The following is a 23,858-nucleotide window of genomic DNA, read 5'->3' on the forward strand; positions in this document are numbered from 1 at the left end:
CAAGGTCTGAATGATTGTCACGAGAACAAGTCAGCATGGGGGAGCAACAGCTAAGAGTTTTCTCTGACTACTGGGGGTGACTCCTGAGGCGTAACTGCTCTTCCAGAAAGTCACTACTCATTTCAGAATGCATTTATAAATACCGTCCCCTGGGACAGTGCTTTGCAAATTTCAGTCATTCTCATAAGACCTTCCCCAATTTTTGGCTATGCTACCCTATCTTCTTGGTTTAAGAAAATTTTTTCTTTAATTTGTTTTAGCTTAAATATCATACATTTTAAAGAACCATTTATATCACTACCATAAATGAAAAATCATTGCCACTTGCCATAAATAAAAGGTGACCATACAAATAAACATACTGAAAATAAGTGTTGAAAAAATTATAGCTAAGGACAAGCAATGAGCACACAGGCCACTTTCTGTGATAGTGTTGGGAGTTCATGAAATCACAGGAGCTCCAAACAGACATCCTGTCCTTCAAGTAATCAGGATTAGACCATGATTCTCCTTTGACTCCCTGTCACTATGTCTCCAGGAGTTTGCATCTCATTTGCTGGCAGGTGCTGTCCTCCAAAGGCCAATTTCACTTTCCAGAAGGTTTAAATGAAGTTTAGGTTAGCACTTATTGCTGTCAGGCCTATGATATATGCTCTACATACTTTATCTCATTTAATTCTCACAGCTGATATCAGAGTAATGTTACCATTGTAACAAGTGAAGAATCCAAATTCAGAGAGGGTTATTATTTGCTTGAGGCCAGCTGAATTTGGAGTCCAGGACAGCCTGACTACAAAGCCTGGACTTTTATTCACTGTATGCTTCTTTGAAATGAATTAGTTTCATTCCCACATAAACACATCTATACACCCATGTCAGATAAGTATTCTTCCCACATGGACATTTCCATCTTTGTAATCAACAAAGTAGCTATATATGTAGAATGTCATTTTAGTAGAAGAATGTGAAACATAAAAGATAGTAGATGAACACAGAAATTTTTTTTTTACAAAGGATAGAATAAACAACCTCAGTTTCTAACTGATAACCATAAACATTTAGAAAGTTCTTTTACTTTCAAGATCCTTGAAGGTGAATGAAATAACAGGAAGTGAAATATCTACAATGTAATGCTAGAAAAACAATGTCTTTAATGAAGGCCATTAGGGTATTTAAAATCATCAAAGCTATAATACAGATGTGATTAAAATACATTGTAAAATGCCTGCAATAAAGAGTTCTTTAAGAATGCAAGGCTAATAATTTGCATCTGCCTAATGCTTTGCATCCTCAAAGGAATTTCCAAACTGCTACTAACTGACTCTTAGAAAATTATTCTAATGCATCATTTACTTTGACTCAGTGAGAAATCTGAACAGTGATCATTTCAGCTATTTAATCAGGGTTATCCTGTAAACACTATGTGAGGAGAAGCGGGAAGTATGCTCGCACATTTATCTGTTTTACTTCTGAAGGCTTTAGGAACAGGAGAAAAGGTGCCAGAGCTGGCAGCAGTGTTCAGATGTCATGATAGAATAATGTGCCCCCAAATGTGTCTACATCCTAACCTTGGACCTGTGAGTGTTAGCTTGCATGGGAAGGAGAAATTAAGACTGGAGATGGAATTAAGATTGCTAATCAGTTTACCTTGGAATGAGGAAATTATCATGGATTATTCAGGTGGGCCCAATATAATCAAGGGTTCTTACAGGTGAAAGATGGTGGTGAAAGTGGGAGAACCAGAGACAGGCAGCAGAGAAAGACTCAGACCAATGTCGCTGGCCTGAAGGTGGAGGAATGGGCCATGACCAAGAATTGTGGATGGCTTCTAGAAACTGGAAGTGCAAGTAATCAGATTCTTCCCAAAAGACTTCAGAAGAAACATAGCCCTGTCAATATCAGATTTTAGCCTAGTAAGACCCATTTCAGACTTCTAATTTCAGAACTGTAAGATAATAAATTTGTGTTGGGGTAATTTTATACAGCAGCAATAGGAAACTAATACAGATTTCTAAGCATATGTGGGCTCAACAAAGGGAAAGCTTAGCATGAATATCACAGATAGGACCCTGTCCATTAGACATTCGTACACCATCAGTCTAGTTAACACTGGATGTAACCATAAAGAAATAAGATTTATAAAATATGAAGAATATTTCAATATTACCCTTAGGAAGTCCAACTTTGCAAGATATTTACTTATTCATTATTGGAATATCTCCCTGGAATTCATGGTTGTTTTAATAGCAAAACAAAAAAGAAAGTCCCATTATTATTTGTCCACATTCAGTAGTTTCATCAGTTTAATATCCTTGTCATTAATGCTAATGGCTCTTGCTGCTATTACAGTTCTTACTGATACATACATGTGAGCTTCTGCAAGGTATTGACATTCTCAGTGCCTCTGTCACCACAAGTGCAAACAGAATAAAAGTGCTTGTTCTCAGTGTTGGAGTCCATTTAGTTTGCCAGGAATGGAACCACATGGGATGATTTTTAAAGGTATTTCCTTAGAAAATTAATGTTTGTGCATTATAGAACATTTGAAAAATAGAAAATAGTATAAGAATAAAATTTACCACAATCCTTCACTCAGAAATGTTGGTGATATTTATCTTGAATTATATGTATGTTTGTATGTACATAAGAGAGCTCACATTGTAGATAGAGTTTAGTGATATTCAGTGTGGCTTGCACATTAATTCATGATACATTTTCAGATTTTTTAAAATGTCAAATAGGGACATTTTGTAAAATTTAGATCTTTTTAATTGGTAAATTGTTCAGTTCTGCGTTTTGTTGATACTTAAGGATTTTTTGATGCTTTATTTACAAAACTATACTTCTAACCCTAAGATAAATAAGATTAGGATATTCTTCAACCACAGTCTTAATGTGATATTAAAGAAAACTACCTTTGTTAAGTAATCTGTAAAAAATCCATTTGTTTTTATAATAGGTAAGTCCCTTGAAGTACAGGAATTGTGCTTAATAATCTTTATATCTTATAAATTCTGAACAATTGGGTTTAACAATAATCATTAAATGATAAGGTAAAAATACAAAAAGGTATAAATGATTAGGGAATTAATATTGAGGTGTTTTTATCAATATTGTGATGCTTATGGATGCCTATGGTACATTGTCCTATTGAATTTTGAAATATCTGATCTGGAAATCCAGTTGATGAGTGAGAACTGTAAAATTTAGAGTAGTGAGGGTCAGGATCATAGGATACTTACCTGTTAAATATGTGTGTCTGAAAAGAATTTCCATTGAATGAACTATATCTTTCATCTCGCTCTATATATTTTTAAGTCTGTAGCTGATTTTCAACTTAAGATTTTTCCACTACGTTAAGATACAGGAATTCTTCAAGTTCAAGTGGTAAAACATTTTAAATACTAAGAGTATATTATTTTTACTAACTCAGAGAGAAAATATAGGGGAAATTTCAGTATTTGAATAGCTATTTTTCTTTACTGTGTTTAAATTTAAATAATTAAGCAATCAGATTAAGTAAGTAAAATAGATTACTAAAATTGTGTGAGAATACATTTAAAATATTTATTTTCATAATCTTTACATAGCTCTATCTTTAAAACTTTCATATATTTTAATAGAAGAGAAATAAAGAAACAATTGTAATAATTCTTTCTGGGTCATTGTATTCTAAAATCATATTTCTTTGGATGGCACATTTTTATAAGAATTTATTAATAGACCTTATTATATTATATACTTCCAAATGTTGAATATTAATGAAAACAGCCCCATCAGGAATTCCCAAAATTTCATTATGTCAGTTCAAAAAGGAGTTTGGTATTAAACCTTATACAAAATATCAATCAGAGATAAAGTATTGAACATTATTATTTTTTTAACTTTGGCTTATGTAACCAGGTTAGTGCCTGAGTTCTGGGCTGTTAATTTTCTTAATATGACACCTGGAGCAAGCATGGCAACTAATAGTAGTGAAAAAGCAGTATTTATAAAAGTTGATATTAAATAAAAAACTCTTAAAATTGCTCTTATTTAGCTATATATTATAAGTCTCCCCTCCCAAATCAAAATCTTAATTTTTATAGTTTTGATAAATATCATGAGCACAATGTTCACTTCAGAATTGCCATTTTAATTTTAGATACATAATTTCAAATACTGTGTTCTTTGTCTAGAAATAGGCAATTTAACCCTCATATGGCAAAAGCATTTTGGTGAAATAGGCAGATTTTGAGCAAGTTGATGATTTTGGTGAATTGAATATTCATGTATATTCATTCCTTAATAAACATTGTACACCATTTAGATTTTTTTCATTAAGAAAAACTAAAATCATCATTTTCTTTTTTCTATCAGCAAACTTGAGAGAGAAAAAGCGTAGCTGTAATCATCAAATATGGTACTAGAAATACTATCAATATAAAAAAAGCTTTTATACCAGTTCTCAAACTTGAATGGACTTAATAATTACCAGATGCTTAGTACCTGATAAATGATTCTTTCCTAGACTCTAATCCCAGGAAATTCTGGTTCTGTCAAACTCCCAAAGTGGTTCTGAGGAAAATAAGCCCTTGACCACATTAAGATGAGAATGGAGTCACAATGGGGCAATGTAGCTGTTATAAAGTGCTTACCAGAGTTGAGGACCTTTCTAGAGGCACCTAGTGTTTTGAACACTTATTATTGTGTGGCCTCTACCCAGAAGTCATGTTTACCATGAGCACAGGCCCCAGGAGGCCTCAGGTTGCTGCTGGGAGTGGTCGGAAACACACTATGCTAGGTCTGCTATTTCACTTCTGGTCAAGAATGGCTGCAGAGGCTGTAAACATCAGGAAAGGGGGGGGGGCACATGCTTGCTGGTATTGCTTTCAACAAATCAGTAGAAATTCATCCTATTTTTTTGTTTCAATATGTGCATATATTCTAGTATATAGCCATTTCTAAGATATTTTACAATCCCCACAGTAAGATGTGAGGTAAACTTCCCACAGAGGGTTTTGCTAAAGTTTGCTTACTCAGTTATAGTCTCATATTTTGAAATCATGTGTAATTCTGCACATAATGAAACTGTTGAAAGTCATTAGTGTCTAAATGATAATCTAATACTTGCCAATGTAATTAGATTACACAGATCCTCTAAGCTTGAGGACATGGAGTGTATTTATCATGCCCCTGATTTATATACTCAGTAATAGACTAGAAAGCATTCATTTGCACAGTTAGATGTGCCTAAAGTCCATGAAAGGAATTCAGGGAGAAAAACATAAGCTATTTGGTCATTGCTGTCAAGCCATGATTTGCTGTATTCTCTCTTTTTTTATTTTTCAAACTACTGCCACCATCTTGTGCTTTGTAAAGAAGTAGAAATGGGAAGTGAGGGAGGGCAAAGAAACATGAGAATGCTAACACAGTTTTCTTTTGCTCAGAACTAGGACAGCAAAATTAGATTTGTCAGTAGAACTGAAGTTAATTATCTTCTTAATCTGATCAACTGATCATATGGTCTTATCCATTGGGAACCTCAAGGAAGGGATTGCAGCTTTATTTCATTTTCTCAGTAATGTTGCCTGCAGTATGGCTTCATAGCCAAACCAGAGCTGGTAGTAGATGATGTAAAGTAGATGAATTTAAACCCAGCTCCCTGACTTACTATTGGTGTGATCTTAGGCAAGTCTCTCAAACTTTCTATCATGTATCATGTTAAACTTTTTTTAGTTAAATTGATTTAAAATGTTTTTCTTAAAACTGTAACACTGTGAATAACATCAACACAACACCATACTATTCATGTGAATGTACTTTGTGTATTTTACCACTGAACAGAATTTCAGTGTATGTTCTTTTGAAATGTGTCAAATTTATAATCAGGTATTAAGCCACTTTTCAGTAAAAGAAAACCCAGGGACTTATGTTGGGGGGATAGTGGAGTAATAAATATCCCTTTTCAATGCTTAAGTGGTTAAGCAATTGAGAAATAAAAGTGTAAGGCAGAGGGGATATAAAATATTGCCTTTTATTATTGATGAAATTAGCATTAACTAATGAGGTATATATCTGTGAGAAAGCAGAGTTTGTAATGTGAAATCTCAGAATTAGACAGAGTTGCCTGCCCAAACACAGAAGACGTTGGACCACAGGTGAAGAGCTATCAAGAACATACGCCCTTGTGTGCTATGTAAGTGTAATGCACCAACTGTAGGGAAGAATTGGGAAACTTCCTGCAAGCTTATGCTGAATCCTGGTCCCACTAATATCTGCTAAGTCACTTAAAGAAGATTAAGATTTTACTGAAATTATTAGTGGCTAATTAATACAGATTTGTATCAAATTCTGACTTCATACCTTTTTTAGGATTAGGTAATATGGGTATACAAAAATTAAGAGTTTAAAAGATATTTGAAATCTTCTAGTTACTCTTTTAGGGAATTCCCACTCTGGTGGATATATTTTTTCAATTTTTATGGTTTTTATTAATTTCTTAGATTTATTTTTTATAGTCATAAGTATTGATGTACAATCTTCATATCACAAAATATGGTTTTTGTTTGTTTTTAGTGTACATTTCTATGCATTTGAGAAACCCATATAGTCATGTAAATTTAGTCTAGTGGCATAATTACTCAAGGATAGTGTCTGTTCCTTGTCTTCAAGATACCTGCCCTTACTACCCTAACTGTGTGTAATTGTGTTTTTTTTCTCTGAAATGAATTTTATGTTTGTGGAAAGTGCTTTACCACAGGTCAAGAGGTATTTCTTACAATCACATGAAAACCTGTAAAACCTTGATCCTCTTGGGGCTGAAATCATAACTAGCAAAATTCAACAAATATTTGTTGATTACCAATATGGCCATAGATTTTTTTTTTTTATACAGGTCCCCTTACTCACAAGAAAAACCTGGGAAACATGAATTCAAACCTAACTTGACTTTACTGTATAAGCCACATGAAATATGAGGATATCATTGCATGGAAGAAAGAAACTTAAGGGCTCATGTTTCCCAGATATGTTTTCTTCATTAGTAACCTAGTTAGAGTATTTTAATTCTGAAATGAGCATGTCCTTTTCCACTCTTTCTTCTTTTACTCAAAGTAGATCTGTAACTCAGGCCTTTTCTTCAAAGCAAAGTGGACAATTAGAGATATTGCCCCAAATTCTGTCAACGGAGAATTTCCTTTCACCATTCTCTTTCGGGGACAACCATGAGTGGGTCTGCAGTGCAGTAGCCATTCACTTTGGATTGGTGCCAGTATATTTTCAGACCCATCCAAATGCTAATGTCATGCTTCTTTTTTCTTGTTGACAGGTTAGATAATTTTCCATGAGGCTCTAGGCATATATTGAGAAAGAGGTGGCAAAGCAGTTGGATTTGGTGTCACAGAAATTTGAGCCACATGCTCATGGAACTTACTTGTCCCATCCAGACCTATCACGGTTTGGTTTCATATATTTCATTCCATTTTCTATACATTATGTTACTCACAATCAAATGTATACTTTGGTGGCTCATGTAACACCCATTGGAATACATGAATGGCCAGTTAAGCTATATAAAGATTTAGTTCTTATATCCAGACATTAGTCTCTATCTGAACCACATAATAACTCACAAGTTAATTTTAAAATAGAAAAGTATCTTAGAAGAAAAAAGCAAGGTCTTCCTTTAACACCTTAGGGGTGTGACTTGTGGATTTCAGGCCTATGGAGTGGTGAAATTTAGAAGCTCATTTTGTAGTATTTGAGGGTATCCTGATATTCCATTAGCTGTTGGATGTGTGGAAAGTTTGCAGATACTGCAGACCTGTGAACTTCAATATGGCTGACCCTTCAAACTCTGGTAAGAAGTGTCATATTAGAGCTTCTAGTGCATTTGTTTTTTTCTTATGAGCAAGTTTAATCAGAATAATGTTATCAATTATGTATTACATATATATTATGATATGTCTTATACTATATCAGTATCTCTGCAGATTATGACAGAACATAGCCTTTTGGTAAGTCAGTGACAGGTGCTCCCATCCCTGCCAGGTGAATGGAAACTGCTTCTTATTATTTTTATTGATTGCAATTTCAAAGAAAATGTTTACTAGGTCAATATCTATATATCATTCCCATAAGCTGGTTGGTTTGTTCCAGTAAAGATAGCATGTGTAGAACAGCAGTATACACACACACACACTTATAGCATTTTTTAAAATTCAAAGTGATTCATTTGCTTTTGTTTTATAAAAAAATATTCCCTATGATTAAAAAAGCACAAAGTTTAAAAATAGAAAACTGCATTTGCCACTTAAAAAAGTACATTATTGTCTCAATGTCTCTACTTATTTAATTATAAAGTTAAGTATTATAAGGAATCTGTGCTTGTCAGACTCCTAGCATTATATTGGACCAGAAGGAATTAAATCTAATCCTTTATTAGTATCCAGGCAGGCTACTCCTCTAACTCACCCTAAAAGATAATGGGATTAATGCCCCTATTCTGAACTGTTAAACTGGGAAAGAAAACATGCCCACCTAGAAGCAATCTGTCATGAAAGTTTATGAATCTGTGGAAGACACACCCTGAACCAGAAAGATGATTGAATTGCTTGATATTCAGTGAAGGGAATGCCAGAACACTGCAGAAGGGATAAGCAAACTACAGCCAATAGACAAAATCCAGGTGGTGGTCTGTTTGTGTACATCCTATGAGGTAAAGATAGTTTTTATACTTTTAAATGGTTATTTTAAAAAGTAAAAGAAGAAGAAAGAGAGAAGAAGGAGGAGAAAGAGGGGGAGGAGGAGAGAGAGGAAGAAGATATCCTATGTGGTCCACAAAGCCTGAAGTATTTACTGTCTAACTCTACAGAAAAACTGCCTGCTGACCCTTTTTCTCCATCATGGCATTGCAGTTACATTGACTATAGGCCACTGTAGAGTCAAAGCTTTAATTATCCATTCTAATAGACTGTTAATGCTATCCCAGAAAACTGAGTTGAATTCTGAATCTGTTAGGAATACAACCACATTGATGAATTCAGGTCCTAAGTAGATCATTCTTAAGGGTGAATTGGAGAAATGAGAAACATTTAAGAGACTGTGTGAGATGATACTACTACCATATTTAATTGATTCTGACTACTTTTTGTTTTGGGCTAGTCAAATTCTCTGAAATCAGAATTTAACCTAAAATGTGTAGTATATTATGTATAATTTACTTGATCACAGTGTTCTTAGAGAAATATCAAATCATGGGCTGTCTTCTGGTCAGTGTTATCTTAGATCCAGTAACATATAGAGTAATGGCAACAAGAGGAGGAAAGGATATGGGCATTGCAGAAACAGAATTTGGCAAACTTCTATAAGTTTATAATATTTTAAAACCTCACAGATCTAGCAACTTTTATATTTTTCATTTTAAAATGAACTATTAACAATTTGTATCAGTGACAAAAAGGGATAGAGATAGGAGTTGAACATTTGCAGTTTGTATATGAGGGGAAAGGAGGTCTTTGCAAAAGAACCCTGTACCAGTTAACACCATGCCTTTTTTAAAGAAAAGAAACAAATTTCTCATCCAAGGTTGTTCAGTGAAGCACAGAAGCATTGTTTGCATCTTAAAAGGAAGAAGAAAGGGGAACCTTCTGCATTTGTACAAAAATAATTTTTGCTGCTTGTTCTTCAGCATAGCTGAAAAGCATAATCTTAAAATGATGTGTTGGTATCTTCCTGTATTTGAAAGGAGGAACTAAGTTAATTAACAAATATGTGTATAGAGATTTCCCCTGAAGAAGACTCTGAGAAATGAACACAAGTACAGGTAATTTATTTAGAGACTGAGCCCACGGAGTACTAGTGAGAAAATGAGGAATGTGAGAAAAGAAAGGGAGAAAAGTGAATACTGTGTATTTTAAGAAGCAGAACAATGCTCCAGATGATTACAGTTCAGTACTACTGGGGAACTTCTAATTACTCCATAGAGCAAACCTCAGAACTGTCCCACTGAAAGATGGGGAAGCTGAGTTATCTACACCTTGACTTCCATCCCACATTGACTGAGGGTTGTCTCACAGCCCTCCATGCACTAAATCCCCAGCATCTCTGAACTGCCAAGCAGACACACAGGCTGAGGATGCTCCCTCAGAACCAGAGAAAGTTCTTAGACAACAAAGCAGAGTCAGAAGTGGCCAGTGTGCTTAAACAGCTGACCATCCAGCTGTAGCTGGTAGGTGAGGAAGGTATGAAATGTGCTTTAGTAGCATTCGCTAGACAGATATATATAGAAACACTTGGTACTTTTGCCACTGTGGGAAAAACTGTAAGTGAAAATAAGCAACTCTCCTAGAGGAGAAACATGAAGTATAGTGAGTTTTACTACCTTAATGCCTTTGGATAATACCCAGTTTTGTTTTCGTGTTGTACTAGTTAGAGTGCAAAGTTAGAGTATAAGACCAATTCAGTTACACTTACTATATAATTTGAGTAATGATGCATTTGTGTGTGAGAGTGATTTTTTCAAGATTAATGTTCATGTTATCTCTACTGAGTCCATTATGTCTATAGCTCATTTCTTTGTAATTTTCTGCTTGCCTTTCTTCTGCACTTTGGTTACAGTTAGAAAAATAGAATATTGAAAAGATGCATCATGCAATCTTTCTCCATTATGCACATTGGTAAGAGATGGGATCTTATGCAAAAAGAAAATCTGCCCATTTGAAGCTGTGCATATATAATAGGAAGGATTTTAATTTATGATCAGTCTCATTCTTTTGGCAATATGTAGTATAATCTGTTCTTGGTGCAAAGCAATTATTGATACAAATTTCCTTCAAGTCAAAAAATGTGTTGCAGTATTTTATAAGATAAGTAAAAGGCATAATTACAGATCCTGAAAAAATAGTTTATAGTAAATTCATAAAAATTAATATTGCTTAGGAGTGTCATTAAAGATAGTGGCATGAGAGGTGAAACAGAGAACTCCTCCCAAAACCACATATAATACGAAAATATAGTTAATACAACTAATCCTAAAAGAGCAACAGGAAAGAAGGCTGCGCCAGACTGCATACACCTGGAGAACAGAGGAGAGTGTATATCAATAATACCTTAATAAAAAAAAATTAATATGGCTTTATTTTGTTCCTACCATTCTGTAATATTGTCATGTACTTTGTGATGCTAGACTGGGGATTTTCATTTGAAATAATTTATTTGCAGACCTTAATTGTATCTTCAATAGCAACTTCCTCGTATTTCAGAGGAGCTATCCAGGAATGAAAATTTTGTTTCTATATTTCAGGTTGATCATTTATTATTTCATTTCTTAGCCTTTAAAAGTTGGCCAATCTTAATGACAATAACCTTTAAATGGACAGAGTAATGATTTCGGGTTGATTTAGTTCAGATGTATAAAGTAAGATGCAAGGTTAGTAGGCTGCTCTTAAGAATTCATAAACTATTATTGGGCCTACAGTCCAGATGCAAGCTTCTGTTTTCTAGATTAAGGAGAAAGGAAACCATGGCTATGAAAAGACCTTTATTAACTTTTGTACTTTGACTCAACATGGTTTCATAACAAAAAATTGAAAGACAGCATAAAGACCAGTTACTATGTTTGTGGCCTAACAAGTTACTTAACCTCTGGGGTTCAGTGTGATCATCAGTAACAAGGTCAATTGCATACAATTTTATGAATGTTAAATGAGAAACACTTACCAACGTGCTTGGTACATGGAAAGTCTTGGTAAGTAGTAATTGAGAATATTAAATATTAAAAGACTGAAATGATTTCATCAATAGAGAAGAAAGGGATATCATTTAATGCTAATCTTCAGGTTTTGGAAATTGTCATACAGAGGATATTGACTAAATATAAATCAAATATAAATTTAAAAGGAAGGCTCAATTTCAACACGTGAAAAAAATGGCCAGAATATTGAGAAAGACTACCTGTCTAATTTTCATGGAAAGTTTTGAAAGATAGTTTATGATTATCTCTAGATTGACTTTCTATAGTTGGCTTCCTGTGATAATGTGATACTCAACCATATAATATGGTAATACTGATTCTGTATTTTAATATATCCTCACAATTTGTTCTATCATTTTATTGATTTAAATTTTAGAGTCAGAAAGGAAGTTCTGTAACTTGTTCATAGATAACCATACTAGAAGTGCAGTAGACATTCTATTTCCTCTTTTTTCTTGTTAGGAAACTGGACCCACAGTTAGCTTTTACATACTTTGCATACTTGAAGTTAACTGATAGGCTGCTTAATATCGACAAATCTAACTTGTATCAGTACAAATAATCTATTTTAATCCTAAAATAATGTTACTGTGTCTTTTGCTGTTAAAGGTTAAAAGTACAGGCTATGGGGCGAGACTGCTTGTATTGGAATCCTAATTCAGTTTTCCCATCTTTAAAATGAGAATAATTTTAGCACTCACACAATAGGGTAATTTTAAGAATTAAGTGAAATAACATATGTAAAACACATAGAGTCTTAGTTTATTTTAAGTACTTAATAGTTCATTTTCTTTTTACTCCAATTAGTTTATAACTGTACAGCAGTTTACTCTAGCTAAATATAACATAAAGAAAACCCTTCTTCTACTGTTCATTAAATATAAGCATACTGAATGATGGCACCATGCTTGCGTTTGTTCAACAAGTCTTTATTTAGCACCAGGCTGGGTGAGGTACAACACAGAGAGTAACAGAAGTATGCTGCTGATTCATACAATTTGTGTATGATTCCCTTGTTTTCTGCCAGATGTTTTTTCTCATTCTGTATATATAAAAAGTTTTAAAAACTGTTGCATATCTGTTTAAGAAATTGTGCTAGGCATTGTGTAGGAATCAAAGAGTTGAAAGAGAAAGCATCTGTTCTTGGATATATTTTTTATATAATGAGAAAAGACAGATAACTCAATAAAACTAAAATAGATTTCCAAATTGTTATGAAATTAATTGATTAATCGATGGTATAGAAAATACAAGCTCTATATCCAGAAGGGAAAAGATAATTGTGGGTTACAAGAGTGTTGGTGTTTTGCTCTTTGTATTCACAGTACCGTGCAAAGTGATTTTTAAGGATGATTACTTTGATAAAATAATACAGGTTTATTACAATGATAAAGGCAATATGTTAGAGTGAAAAAAAAAAGAAAGCAATATAGCTCTCAAAATTCTTACTGTCGAGGCGGAGCCAAGATGGTGGCGTGAGTAGGACAGTGGGAATGTCCTCCCAAAAACATATATATTTTTGAGAATACAACAAATACAATTATCCCTAAAAGAGAGATCAGAAGACACAGGACAACAGCCAGAGTACATCCACACCTGTGAGAACCCAGCGCCTGGTGAAAGGGATAAGATACAAGCCACAGCCCGGCGGGACCCGAGGCACCTCACCCCATCTCCTGGCAGGAGGAGAGGAATCAGAGCGGGGAGGGAGAGGGAGCCCAGGACTGCTAAACACCCAGCGCTAGCCATCTGCACCAGAGCGCAGACACACAGTGCATGCATGGGGTGCTGGAAACTAGGGAAGCAGAACAGTAAAACCTGTGAGCGGGTCCCGCAGGCGGCGCCTCAGGGACAAAGAAAAGCGAGTGCTTTTTGAAAGTCTTAAAGGGACAGGGACCCCAGAGCTGGACGGAAGCATCCCGGGTCACAGTCCAGCAGCTGGAAATTCCAGGGAACTCCGGGCACACTAACCCCCTGGGCAACAGCTCTGAGACCCCTCACAGAGGTAAACAGCCAAACAGCCCCCGTCCATTACCCCTCTGGGGCCCCACCATAGCAGAGCAGCAGCCTGAGGCTGGCCATGCCCACAGCAAGGGAGCTTCCTCCATACCGGCCTGGCAAGATACAGAGACCCAGTCTAAACGCAATTGCCCAACATAAGCCACTAGGGGTTGCAGTTGTCCCAGTAAAGAAAGGCCAGGAGCAAGTGGAAAAAGTCTTGGCTCTCCCCGCTGACAGATGAGTCAATAGCATACCACTGCACCTATCAACATGAAAAGGCAAAAAAATTTGATCCAGACAAGACTAACCCAGACATCTTCCACATCTTCTACATCTTCCCCTGAGAAGGAACCTGGGGAGATAGATTTAACCAATCTTCCTGAAAAAGAATTCAAAACAAAAGTCATAACCATGCTGATGGACTTGCAGAGAAATATGCAAGAACTAAGGAGAGAGAATACAGAAATAAAACAATCTCTGGAAGGACTTCAAAGCAGAATGGATGAGATGCAAGAGACCATTAATAGACTAGAAAACAGAGAACAGGAACACAGAGAAGCTGATGCAGAGAGAGATAAAAGGATCTCCAGGAATGAAAGAATTTTAAGAGAACTAAGTGACCAATAGAAATGGAACAATATCCGCATTATAGGGGTACCAGAAGAAGAAGAGAGAGAAAAAGGGAAAGAAAGTGTCTTTGAAGAAATAATTGCTGAAAACTTCCCCAACCTAGGGGAGGAAATGGCCTCTCAGACCACAGAGGTACACAAAACTCCCATGACAAGGGATCTAAGGAGGGCAACAGCAAGACATGTAATAATTAAAATGGCAAAGATCAAAGACAAGGGCAGAGTATTAAAGGCAGCCAGAGAGAAAAAAAAGGTCACCTACAAAGGAAAACCCATTAGGCTATGATCAGACTTCTCAACAGAAACCTTACAGGCCAGAAGAGAATGGCATGATATACTTAATGCAATGAAACAGAAGGGCCTCGAACCAAGAGTACTGTATCCAGCACGATTAAAATTTAAATATGAAGGAGGGATTAAACAATTCCCAGACAAGCAAAAGTTGAGGGAATTTGCCTCTCACAAACCACCTCTACAGGGCATCTTACAGGGACTGCTCTAGATGGGAGCACTCCTAAAAAGAGCACAGAACAAAACACGCAACATATGAAGAAGGGAGGAGGAGGAATAAGAAGGGAGAGAAATAAAGAATCATCAGACCGTGTTTATAATAGCTCAATAAGTGAGTTCAGTTAGACAGTAAGATAGTAAAGAAGCTAACCTTGAACCTTTGGTAACCATAAACTTAAAGCCTACAATGGCAATAAATACATACCTTTCAATAATCACCCTAAATGTAAATGGACTGAATGTACCAATCAAAAGACACAGAGTAATAGAATGGATAAAAAAGCAAGACCCATCCATATGCTGCTTACAAGAGACTCACCTCAAACCCAAACACATGCACAGACTTAAAGTCAAGGGAAGGAAAAAGATATTTCATGCAAACAACAGAGAGAAAAAAGCAGGTGTTGCAATACTATATTAGACAAAATAGACTTTAAAATAAAGAAAGTAACAAAAGATAAAGAAGGACATTACATGATGATAAAGGACTCTGTTCAACAAGAGGATATAACCATTATAAATATATATGCACCCAATACAGGAGCACCAACATATGTGAAACAAATACTAACAGAATTAAAGGAGGAAATAGAACGCAATGCATTCATTTTGGGAGACTTCAACACACCATTCACTCCAAAGGACAGATCCACCAGACAGAAAATAAATAAGGACACAGAGGCACTGAACAACACACTAGAACAGATGGACCTAATAGACATCTATAGAACTCTACATCCAAAAGCAACAGGATACACATTCTTCTCAAGTGCACATGGAACATTCTCCAGAATAGACCACATAGTTGGCCACAAAAAGAGCCTTAGTAAATTCCAAAAGATTGAAATCCTACCAACCAACTTTTCAGACCACAAAGGCATAAAACAAGAAATAAATTGTACAAAGAAAGCAAAAAGGCTCCCAAACACATGGAGGCTTAACAACATGCTCCTAAATAATCAATGGATCAATGACCAAATCAAAATGGAGATCCATCAATATAGAAACAAATGACAACAACAACACAAAGCCCCAATTACTGTGGAATACAGCAAAAGCAGTCTTAAGAGGAAAGTATATAGCAATCCAGGCACATTTAAAGAAGGACGAACAATCCCAAATGAATGGTCTAATGTCACAATAATCGAAATTGGAAAAAGAAGAACAAATGAGGCCTGAGGTCAGCGGAAGGAGGGACATAATAAAGATCAGAGAAGAAATAAATATAATTGAGAAGAATTAAACAATATCAAAAATCAATGAAACCAAGAGCTGGTTCTTTGAGAAAATAAACAAAATAGATAAGCCTCTAGCCAGACTTCTTAAGAGGAAAAGAGAGTCAACACACATCAACAGAATCAGAAACGAGAAAGGAAAGATCACGACGGACCCCACAGAAATACAAAGAATAATTAGAGAGTACTATGAAAACCTATATGCTAACAAGCTGGGAAACCTAGGAGAAATGAACAACTTCCTAGAAAAATACAACCTTCCAAGACTGACCCAGAAAGAAACAGAAAATCTAAACAGACCAATTACCAGCAATGAAATTGAAGTGGTAATCAAAAAACTACCAAAGAACAAAACCCCCGGCCAGATGGATTTACCTCGGAATTTTATCAGACATACAGGGAAGACATAATACCCATTCTCCTTAAAGTTTTCCAAAAAATAGAGGAGGAGGGGATACTCCCAACTCATTCTATGAAGTCAACATCACCCTAATACCAAAACCAGGCAAAGACCCCACCAAAAAAGAAAACTACAGACCAATATCCCTGATGAACGTAGGTGCAAAAATACTCAACACAATATTAGCAAACCGAATTCAAAAATACATCAAAAGGATCATACACCATGACCAAGTGGGATTCATCCCAGGGATGCCAGGATGGTACAACTTTCGAAAATCCATCAACATCATACACCACATCAACAAAAAGAAAGACAAAAACCACATGATCATGTCCATAGGTGCTGAAAAAGCATTTGACACAATTCAACATCCATTCATGATACAAACTCTCAACAAAATGGGCATAGAGGGCAAGTACCTCAACATAATAAAGGCCATATATGATAAACCCACAGCCAACATCATACTGAACAGTGAGAAGCTGAAAGCTTTTCATCTGCGATCGAGAACAAGACAGGAATGCCCACTCTCCCCACTGTTATTCAGCACAGTACTGGAGGTCCTAGCCATGGCAATTCGACAAAACAAAGAAATACAAGGAATCCAGATTGGTAAAGAAGAAGTTAAACTGTCACTATTTGCAGATGACATGATATTGTACATAAAAAACCCTAAAGACTCCACTCCGAAACTACTAGAGCTAATATCGGAATACAGCAAAGTTGCAGGATACAAAATTAACACACAGAAATCTGTGGCTTTCCTATACACTAACAATAAACTAATAGAAAGAAAAATCAGGAAGACAATTCCATTCACAATAGCATCAAAAAGAATAAAATAGCTAGGAATAAACCTAACCAAGGAAGTGAAAGACCTATACTCTGAAAACTATAAGACACTCTTAAGGGAAATTAAAGAGGTCACTAACAAATGGAAACTCATCCCATGCTCCTGGCTAGGAAGAATTAATATTATCAAAATGGCCATCCTGCCCAAAGCAATATACAGATTCGATGCAATCCCTATCAAATTACCAACAGCATTCTTCAATGAACTGGAACAAATAATTCAAAAATTCATATGGAAACACCAAAGACCACGAATAGCTAAAGCAATCATGAGAAGTAAGGCTAAAGTGGGGGTGATCTCACTCCCCAACTTCAAGCTCTACTACAAAGCCATAGTAATCAAGGCAATTTAGTACTGGTACAAGAAGAGAGCCACAGACCAATGGAACAGAATATAGACTCCAAACATTAACCCAAACATATATGGTCAACTAATATTCGATAAAGGGGCCATGGACATACAGTGGGTAAATGACAGTCTCTTCAATAGATGGTGCTGGCAAAACTGGACAGCTACATGTAGGAGAATGAAACTGGATCACTTTCTAATCCCGTACACAAAAGTAAATTCGAAATGGATCAAAGACTTGAATGTAAGTCATGAAACCATAAAACTCTTAGAAAAAAACATAGGCAAAAATCTCATAGACATAAACATGAGTGACCTCTTCTTGAACATATCTCCCCGAGCAAGGGAAACAGAAGCAAAAATGAAGAAATGGGACTATATCAAGCTGAAAAGCTTCTGTACAGCAAAGGACACCATCAATAGAACAAAAGGGTATCCTACAGTATGGGAGAGTATATTCATAAATGACAGATCCAAAAAAGGGTTGACAACCAAAATGTATAAAGAGCTCACACACCTCAACAAACAAAAAGCAAATAATCCAATTAAAAAATGGGCAGAGGAACTGAACAGACAGTTCTCTAAAGAAGAAATTCAGATGGCCAACAGGCACATGAAAAGATGCTCCACATCGCTTGTCATCAGAGAAATTAAAATTAAAACCACAATGAGATATCATCTCACACCAGTAAGGATGTCTACCATCCAAAAGACAAACAACAACAAATGTTGGCGAGGTTGTGGAGAAAGGGGAACCCTCCTACACTGCTGGTGGGAATGTAAATTAGTTCAACCATTGTGGAAAGCAGTATGGAGGTTCCTCAAAATGCTCAAAATAGAAATACCATTTGACCCAGGAATTCCACTTCCAGGAATTTACCCTAAGAATGCAGCACTCCAGTTTGAAAAAGACAGATTCACCCCTATGTTTATTGCTTCACTATTTATAATAGCCAAGATATGGAAGCAACCTAAATGTCCATCAGTAGATGAATGGATAAGATGTGGTACATATACACAATGGAATATTACTCAGCTATAAGAAAAAACAAATCCTACCATTTGCAACAACATGGATGGAGCTAGAGTGTATTATGTTCAGTGAAATAAGCCAGGCGGAGAAACACAAGTACCAAATGATTTCACTCATATGTGGAGTATAAGAACAAAAAAAAACTGAAGGAACAAAACAGCAGCAGAAGCACAGAACCCAAGAATGGACTAACAGTTACCAAAGGGAAAGGGACTGGGGATGATGGGTAAGAAGAGAGGGATAAGGGCGGGGAAAAAGAAAGGCTGCATTACGATTAACATGTATAGTGTGGGGGGGGCACGGGTTGGGCTGTGCAACACAGAGAAGACAAGTAGTGATTTTACAGCATCTTACTATGTTGATGGACTGTGACTGTGAACGGGTATGTCGGGGGGACTTGGAGAGGGTGGGAGCCTAGTGAACATAGTGTCCTTCATGTAATTGTAGATTAATAATACCAAAATAAAATTTTAAAAAAAAAGAATTAAAGTTGGGAAAGACAATAAAAAATTCTTACTGTCATCAGCAACTGTTGCTGACAATCAGTGGGATTACTTTGAGTTGATGTTCAAAGAATACTTGTTTAAAACTGAGATCATACTCTATATGCTATTTTTAAATAAAATTCATTCTAAATTAATTTAAAGTAAAGTTGAAGAACGTAATCTTCAGTGAAAATATTTACTTGGAATACTTTCTAACTTATTTAATATCATTGAGGGAAAATGATGCTACATAAAATAGAGAATGGAGTTAGTTTTTAAATTTGTATTTCAAATTTGATGGTATTTAATGAGAAAGGACTGAATTCTGTAAAAGATGAGGTTATTACTTTATACTTTCTCTCTACAAATACTTAGTTTTCCCATTCTATTTCATTAAAGTTTTTAAAATTTGCATGCTGTAGTGCAATGATAATCCCCTCAATGTTTAGTCTTTGTGTCCATGTATGTGTATTCATCTTACCATGTGTTCTTTCTCCAAACGCTGTACATTTACATTTTGTTTACTTTGATGCTTCTGTTTGTTGGCTATATTTTTCTTTGTTATTTAAATTTTTATTACAGTGTCCCTTGAATATTGAACAATGATGAAACATTTATAATGAAAACCAGCAGTCCTCTCCCCCTCCCAAACACAATTCCATTCCCCATAAGAACCCTAAGAGCCTCAACATTTTCATATATTTTTTTGTTGTTCTATTTCATGTTTCTGAAAAATAGAGTTATACTGCTATTTCTTGATTTACTAATTCTAACTATTATTTTTTGGCTTCCTGTAATATGCTAGATAAGGATTTCAATCTCTTAGTCCATGTGACTCTTGCCTTACTCTCCAGTAATGGAAATTTATTTCAACTTGTGGTTAAATTGTTAGTCATTGTTTACATATTCTGATTATCTTAGTCAATTTAAGCTGCCCTAATAGGATGCCATTGACTAGATGGCTAAACTACGTACATTCATTTCTTATAGATCTGGAAGCTGCAAATCTGAGTTCAGAGGGTCAGCAGGTTGGACCCTGGTGATGGCCCCCTCCTGGGCTGCAGATTGCTGACTCTGTCTGCACATGGCAGGCGGGGCGAGGGAGCTCTCTGGAGCCTCTTTTATAAGGGGATATTATGAATTATATTATTGGTCTCTAGTATAAGAAAATTAATATAGTCACTGAAGAATACATTCAACTTTTGATAAGTAATAATGTAACCTGCTCTTAGCATTTCAAATAAGAAAACTAACACATTATTTTCTCTCTTTCCAGAAAATACAAAAGACATCATAATGATATATGAAGAAGACGCTGAGGAATGGGCTCTGTACTTGAGGGAAGTTTTTTTACATGTTGTGAAAAGGGAAGCAATCCTGTTATATCGCTTGGAGAATTACTCTCTTCCGGATTTAGAATTGCTGAGTTTAAACTCTTACAAATGTAAACTTTTGATCTTATCAAATAGTCTGCTTAAAGACCTAACTCCAAAGAAATGTCAGTTTCTGGAAAAGGCACTTCATTCTCCAGAAAGTGTGGTTACTCTGCTGTGTGGAGTGCAGAGTTCAGATCAGCTCTACAAGTTATTAAACATCCCTGGAGGCACATGGGAGATCTCAACTGAGCTGGAGCCTGGAAGCTACATCTCTGTCATCAAGAGTATCATTTTCAGAGGTAGTGGTACCAAATTGTTATTTGTTTGCTTTATTTTTGTTGATCTTTTATAATTAAAGACTCAAAAGTTTTTTGGAACTAATGAATATCTGATGTTAGGATTACAAAAAAAGAAAAATGAAAGCCAACTTTATTTAATAGTATACATTACACAAAGTACATGAAAGGTCTTAATTTTTAGCTATGTTCCAATCAAGCCTTATCTGTTGTTCCAAAAATGGATTATAAGTATACCCTTAGGGCAGCCTGTGTGAGATCAAACTTGGTAGAACAAGTATGGTATGCTAGGCTATATTGTCAGTTTGGTTTCAGAATCTGCTCTCTTGTTTAACTGATGAGCCTCGAGTTAGTATTATCTACCCCATTAACAGTCAGTAGCAGTCCAAGATTTAAAGGCCTGGGTTAGAATTATAGGACTTAATGTTATGCTGATAATTATATGGTATCTATTACTATGGAATGAAATACTGTTATTTTTATTAATTTTAAATAACACTTGAGCTTTAATCATGTAGCCATTATGTTAAAGAATAGACTATGAGGTCCTATTCATTCATTTTTATAGTTCCATGTGATTGCCAAAACTCTGCAGCGTATTGATATTAAAGCTGCTTCCCCTCGGCTGCACCTCCCTTCCCCTCCCCCACCCCTCCCTTTCCCCTTCACCCCACCCCCACTACTCTGCTTCAGTCTGGATGTGGAAGGGGAGCTCTGGTCAGCTGCTTCTCTGATTTTCTCAACCTGCACTTTAACTACCAATGTTCTGGCTATGGTTTCCTTTCCTGCAGGAAGAGGTGGGGGCTTATTTTCTATTGGCCATATCAGATACTGTGTTGGCTCTTTTTCTCGGAGCACACTTCCCAGTTCTTTGGAGATGCCCTCATCCAGTAGGGATGTCCCTCCTGCAGTTCTTTAGGAAACATGTTTTCTCTCCCCTAAGCTCCTGTTGTGATGGACCACCCCCCAGAGTCTTAATGTTGATTCCTATGGCTGCTGCCTGTGTCTATTTTGATCAAAATCACTCTTGAGATAGTCCCTGTGGTCCTCTCTCCCCCTTGGCCCACGTCTGTCAGTAAAAACATTTGTTTGTCTTTTGTGCTGATAAACTCTGGGCAGGCAAGCCATTCCCAGCCTAGCCCCCGCCTTCCTGCCCTCAGAGCAGCAGTGCAGTCATAGCCTCTTGCCATTAGTCATTTCCATACCTGGGTCTAGCACGAGTTTTGGTGTTCTCTAAATCAGAGAACACGTATCAGTCCCAAGTGGTTTGCTGCAAACCACTGTGCTTGAGGAGGGTAATACCCCTATCTTCCCTGTGGGAGGATGCTGGGACTCACAGCACAGCAGTGACTCTCTTTTAAAAAATTCCCTTTCTGTTGTCCAACATGCCAACCTCTTCAAATTCAACACTTCCTCAGCCTTGATTTCATTATTATAACAAGTTACCCAAAAATATAGCAACTTAAAACAACAATTACTATATCACAGTTTCTATGGTTGAAGAATTTAGGAGTAGCTTAGCTGGGAGGTTCTGGGTCAGAGTATCTCATGAGCTTGCAGTCAAGCTGTCTGGAGCTACAGTCATCTGAAGGCTCTGCTGTCTACTGGGGGAGGATGTGCTTCCAACGGAGCTTGCACTGTTGGCAAGTGTGTTATTACCTTTTTACTCACCTCTAGGTTGAATGAAGATCACCTCTAATAGATTCCAGAGGAAGAGCCCTTTGAAGCAGTATTTCTGAAATCTTCCATGTTCCAAAGTGCTGGAAGAAGACCATGTTGCCCTTCTTTCTTTTAGCATTGAAGAATTTGGAGAATTCTTATTTGCCTGGCTGACTAAAGGATTCTTCATTTTTTCTTGAAGTCTAGTGACTTCACTAGAATATTATACTAGTACGAACTGTTCTGGGCTATTTTGCCCAAGGAAATGGTTATTTTTGTTTTGTGTTTGTTTTTGTTTGGTCTTTCTCCAAGAGGTAGATTCACCTCTTCTTTTATTTCAGAAACAATTTCTTGATTTATGTCTTTAAATATTTGCCCTATCTCATCATTATGATTTTCTTTTTCAAGGGTATCTCTTATATGTATGTTGGATTTATTTTGTCTCTGATTCACTCTACAATTTCTCTCTAAATCTTTTTGATTATTTATTAATACTCACTTGTTTGTATTTGTCACATCAGTCCTTACTACCTTCTTATGCTTTCTGTACTCTTTCTTGCCCTGCATTTCTTCAATATCTCCTTCATTTTTGTCATGCTTTTATTTTTTCCCATTATACCATTTGATTAAGTGCTGGAGCTTACAATTCATCTCTTGTTTTTGTCTTCCTAACCTCTCCTTGGCATCTTGCATTTCCTCACTATATAATTGTTTCAAAAGGTAATTGCTATTCATTACATTTTAAAAATGCATGGTGAAATGTTTGGTCACAATTCCTGTATCTTTTATGACATGTTTTTTGTATATGTTCCTTATCTGTGTGCTGGGTTTCTCCCTCTCTCTCTTACTCTTTCTCTTACAGAATCTTTATATCGATGCTTTGCTGGTCCAATTTTTCTTTTATATCACTGAACATTGTGAGTTTTTCTTGGTCTATGGGAGACAAGTACTATAGGTTTTTGTGTTTATTTTATTCTGTTCTCCAACCCTGCACAATGAAAGACTTTACTTCTCTGCTTCTACAATTATCGACTGCTTTCTACAAATATGTCTGTTCTGTATAGTTCCTCATTTTGCCTCATGTTCTCTGCATTTTGGGACCAACTGCTTCCCCAGATGCTTCTGCCTGAAACTGTTGCATCGCATCTACACTATAAAAAGGCACGGCTCCTAGCCTGAGAGGAAGGTATATTTGTTAGGTCTTTGTGAAATGTGCAGCTTCTGGGTCCCTTCTTCAAGGTGCCTTCTCTAGGTTTCTTCCCTCGTACCTTTTGCTCAATCACTGATTTTGGAACC

General features: G+C 36.1%; 1 protein-coding gene across 9 annotated transcripts in view; it reads left to right on the forward strand.

Annotated features, from left to right (window-relative positions):
* The window catches only part of BANK1 (B cell scaffold protein with ankyrin repeats 1), a 303,826-nt gene that overhangs the window by 18,078 nt on the left and 261,890 nt on the right, over positions 1-23,858 (forward strand). For 6 of the 9 annotated variants that reach the window (XR_008997811.1, XR_008997812.1, XM_036879201.2 and 3 more), the window contains exon 2: positions 20,508-20,909. Coding sequence is in view for 7 of the 9 variants with exons in the window: in XM_036879194.2 (XP_036735089.2) it covers positions 20,508-20,909 (402 nt within the window). In the remaining 2 variants the exon portion in view is untranslated. The remainder of the gene's footprint in view (positions 1-20,507; positions 20,910-23,858) is intronic. The other 3 variants (XM_036879199.2, XM_036879197.2, XM_036879198.2) reach the window with 1 other exon arrangement.

This window comes from Manis pentadactyla, chromosome 5 (genome assembly GCF_030020395.1).
Source record: "Manis pentadactyla isolate mManPen7 chromosome 5, mManPen7.hap1, whole genome shotgun sequence".
NCBI classification, from domain to species: domain Eukaryota; kingdom Metazoa; phylum Chordata; class Mammalia; order Pholidota; family Manidae; genus Manis; species Manis pentadactyla.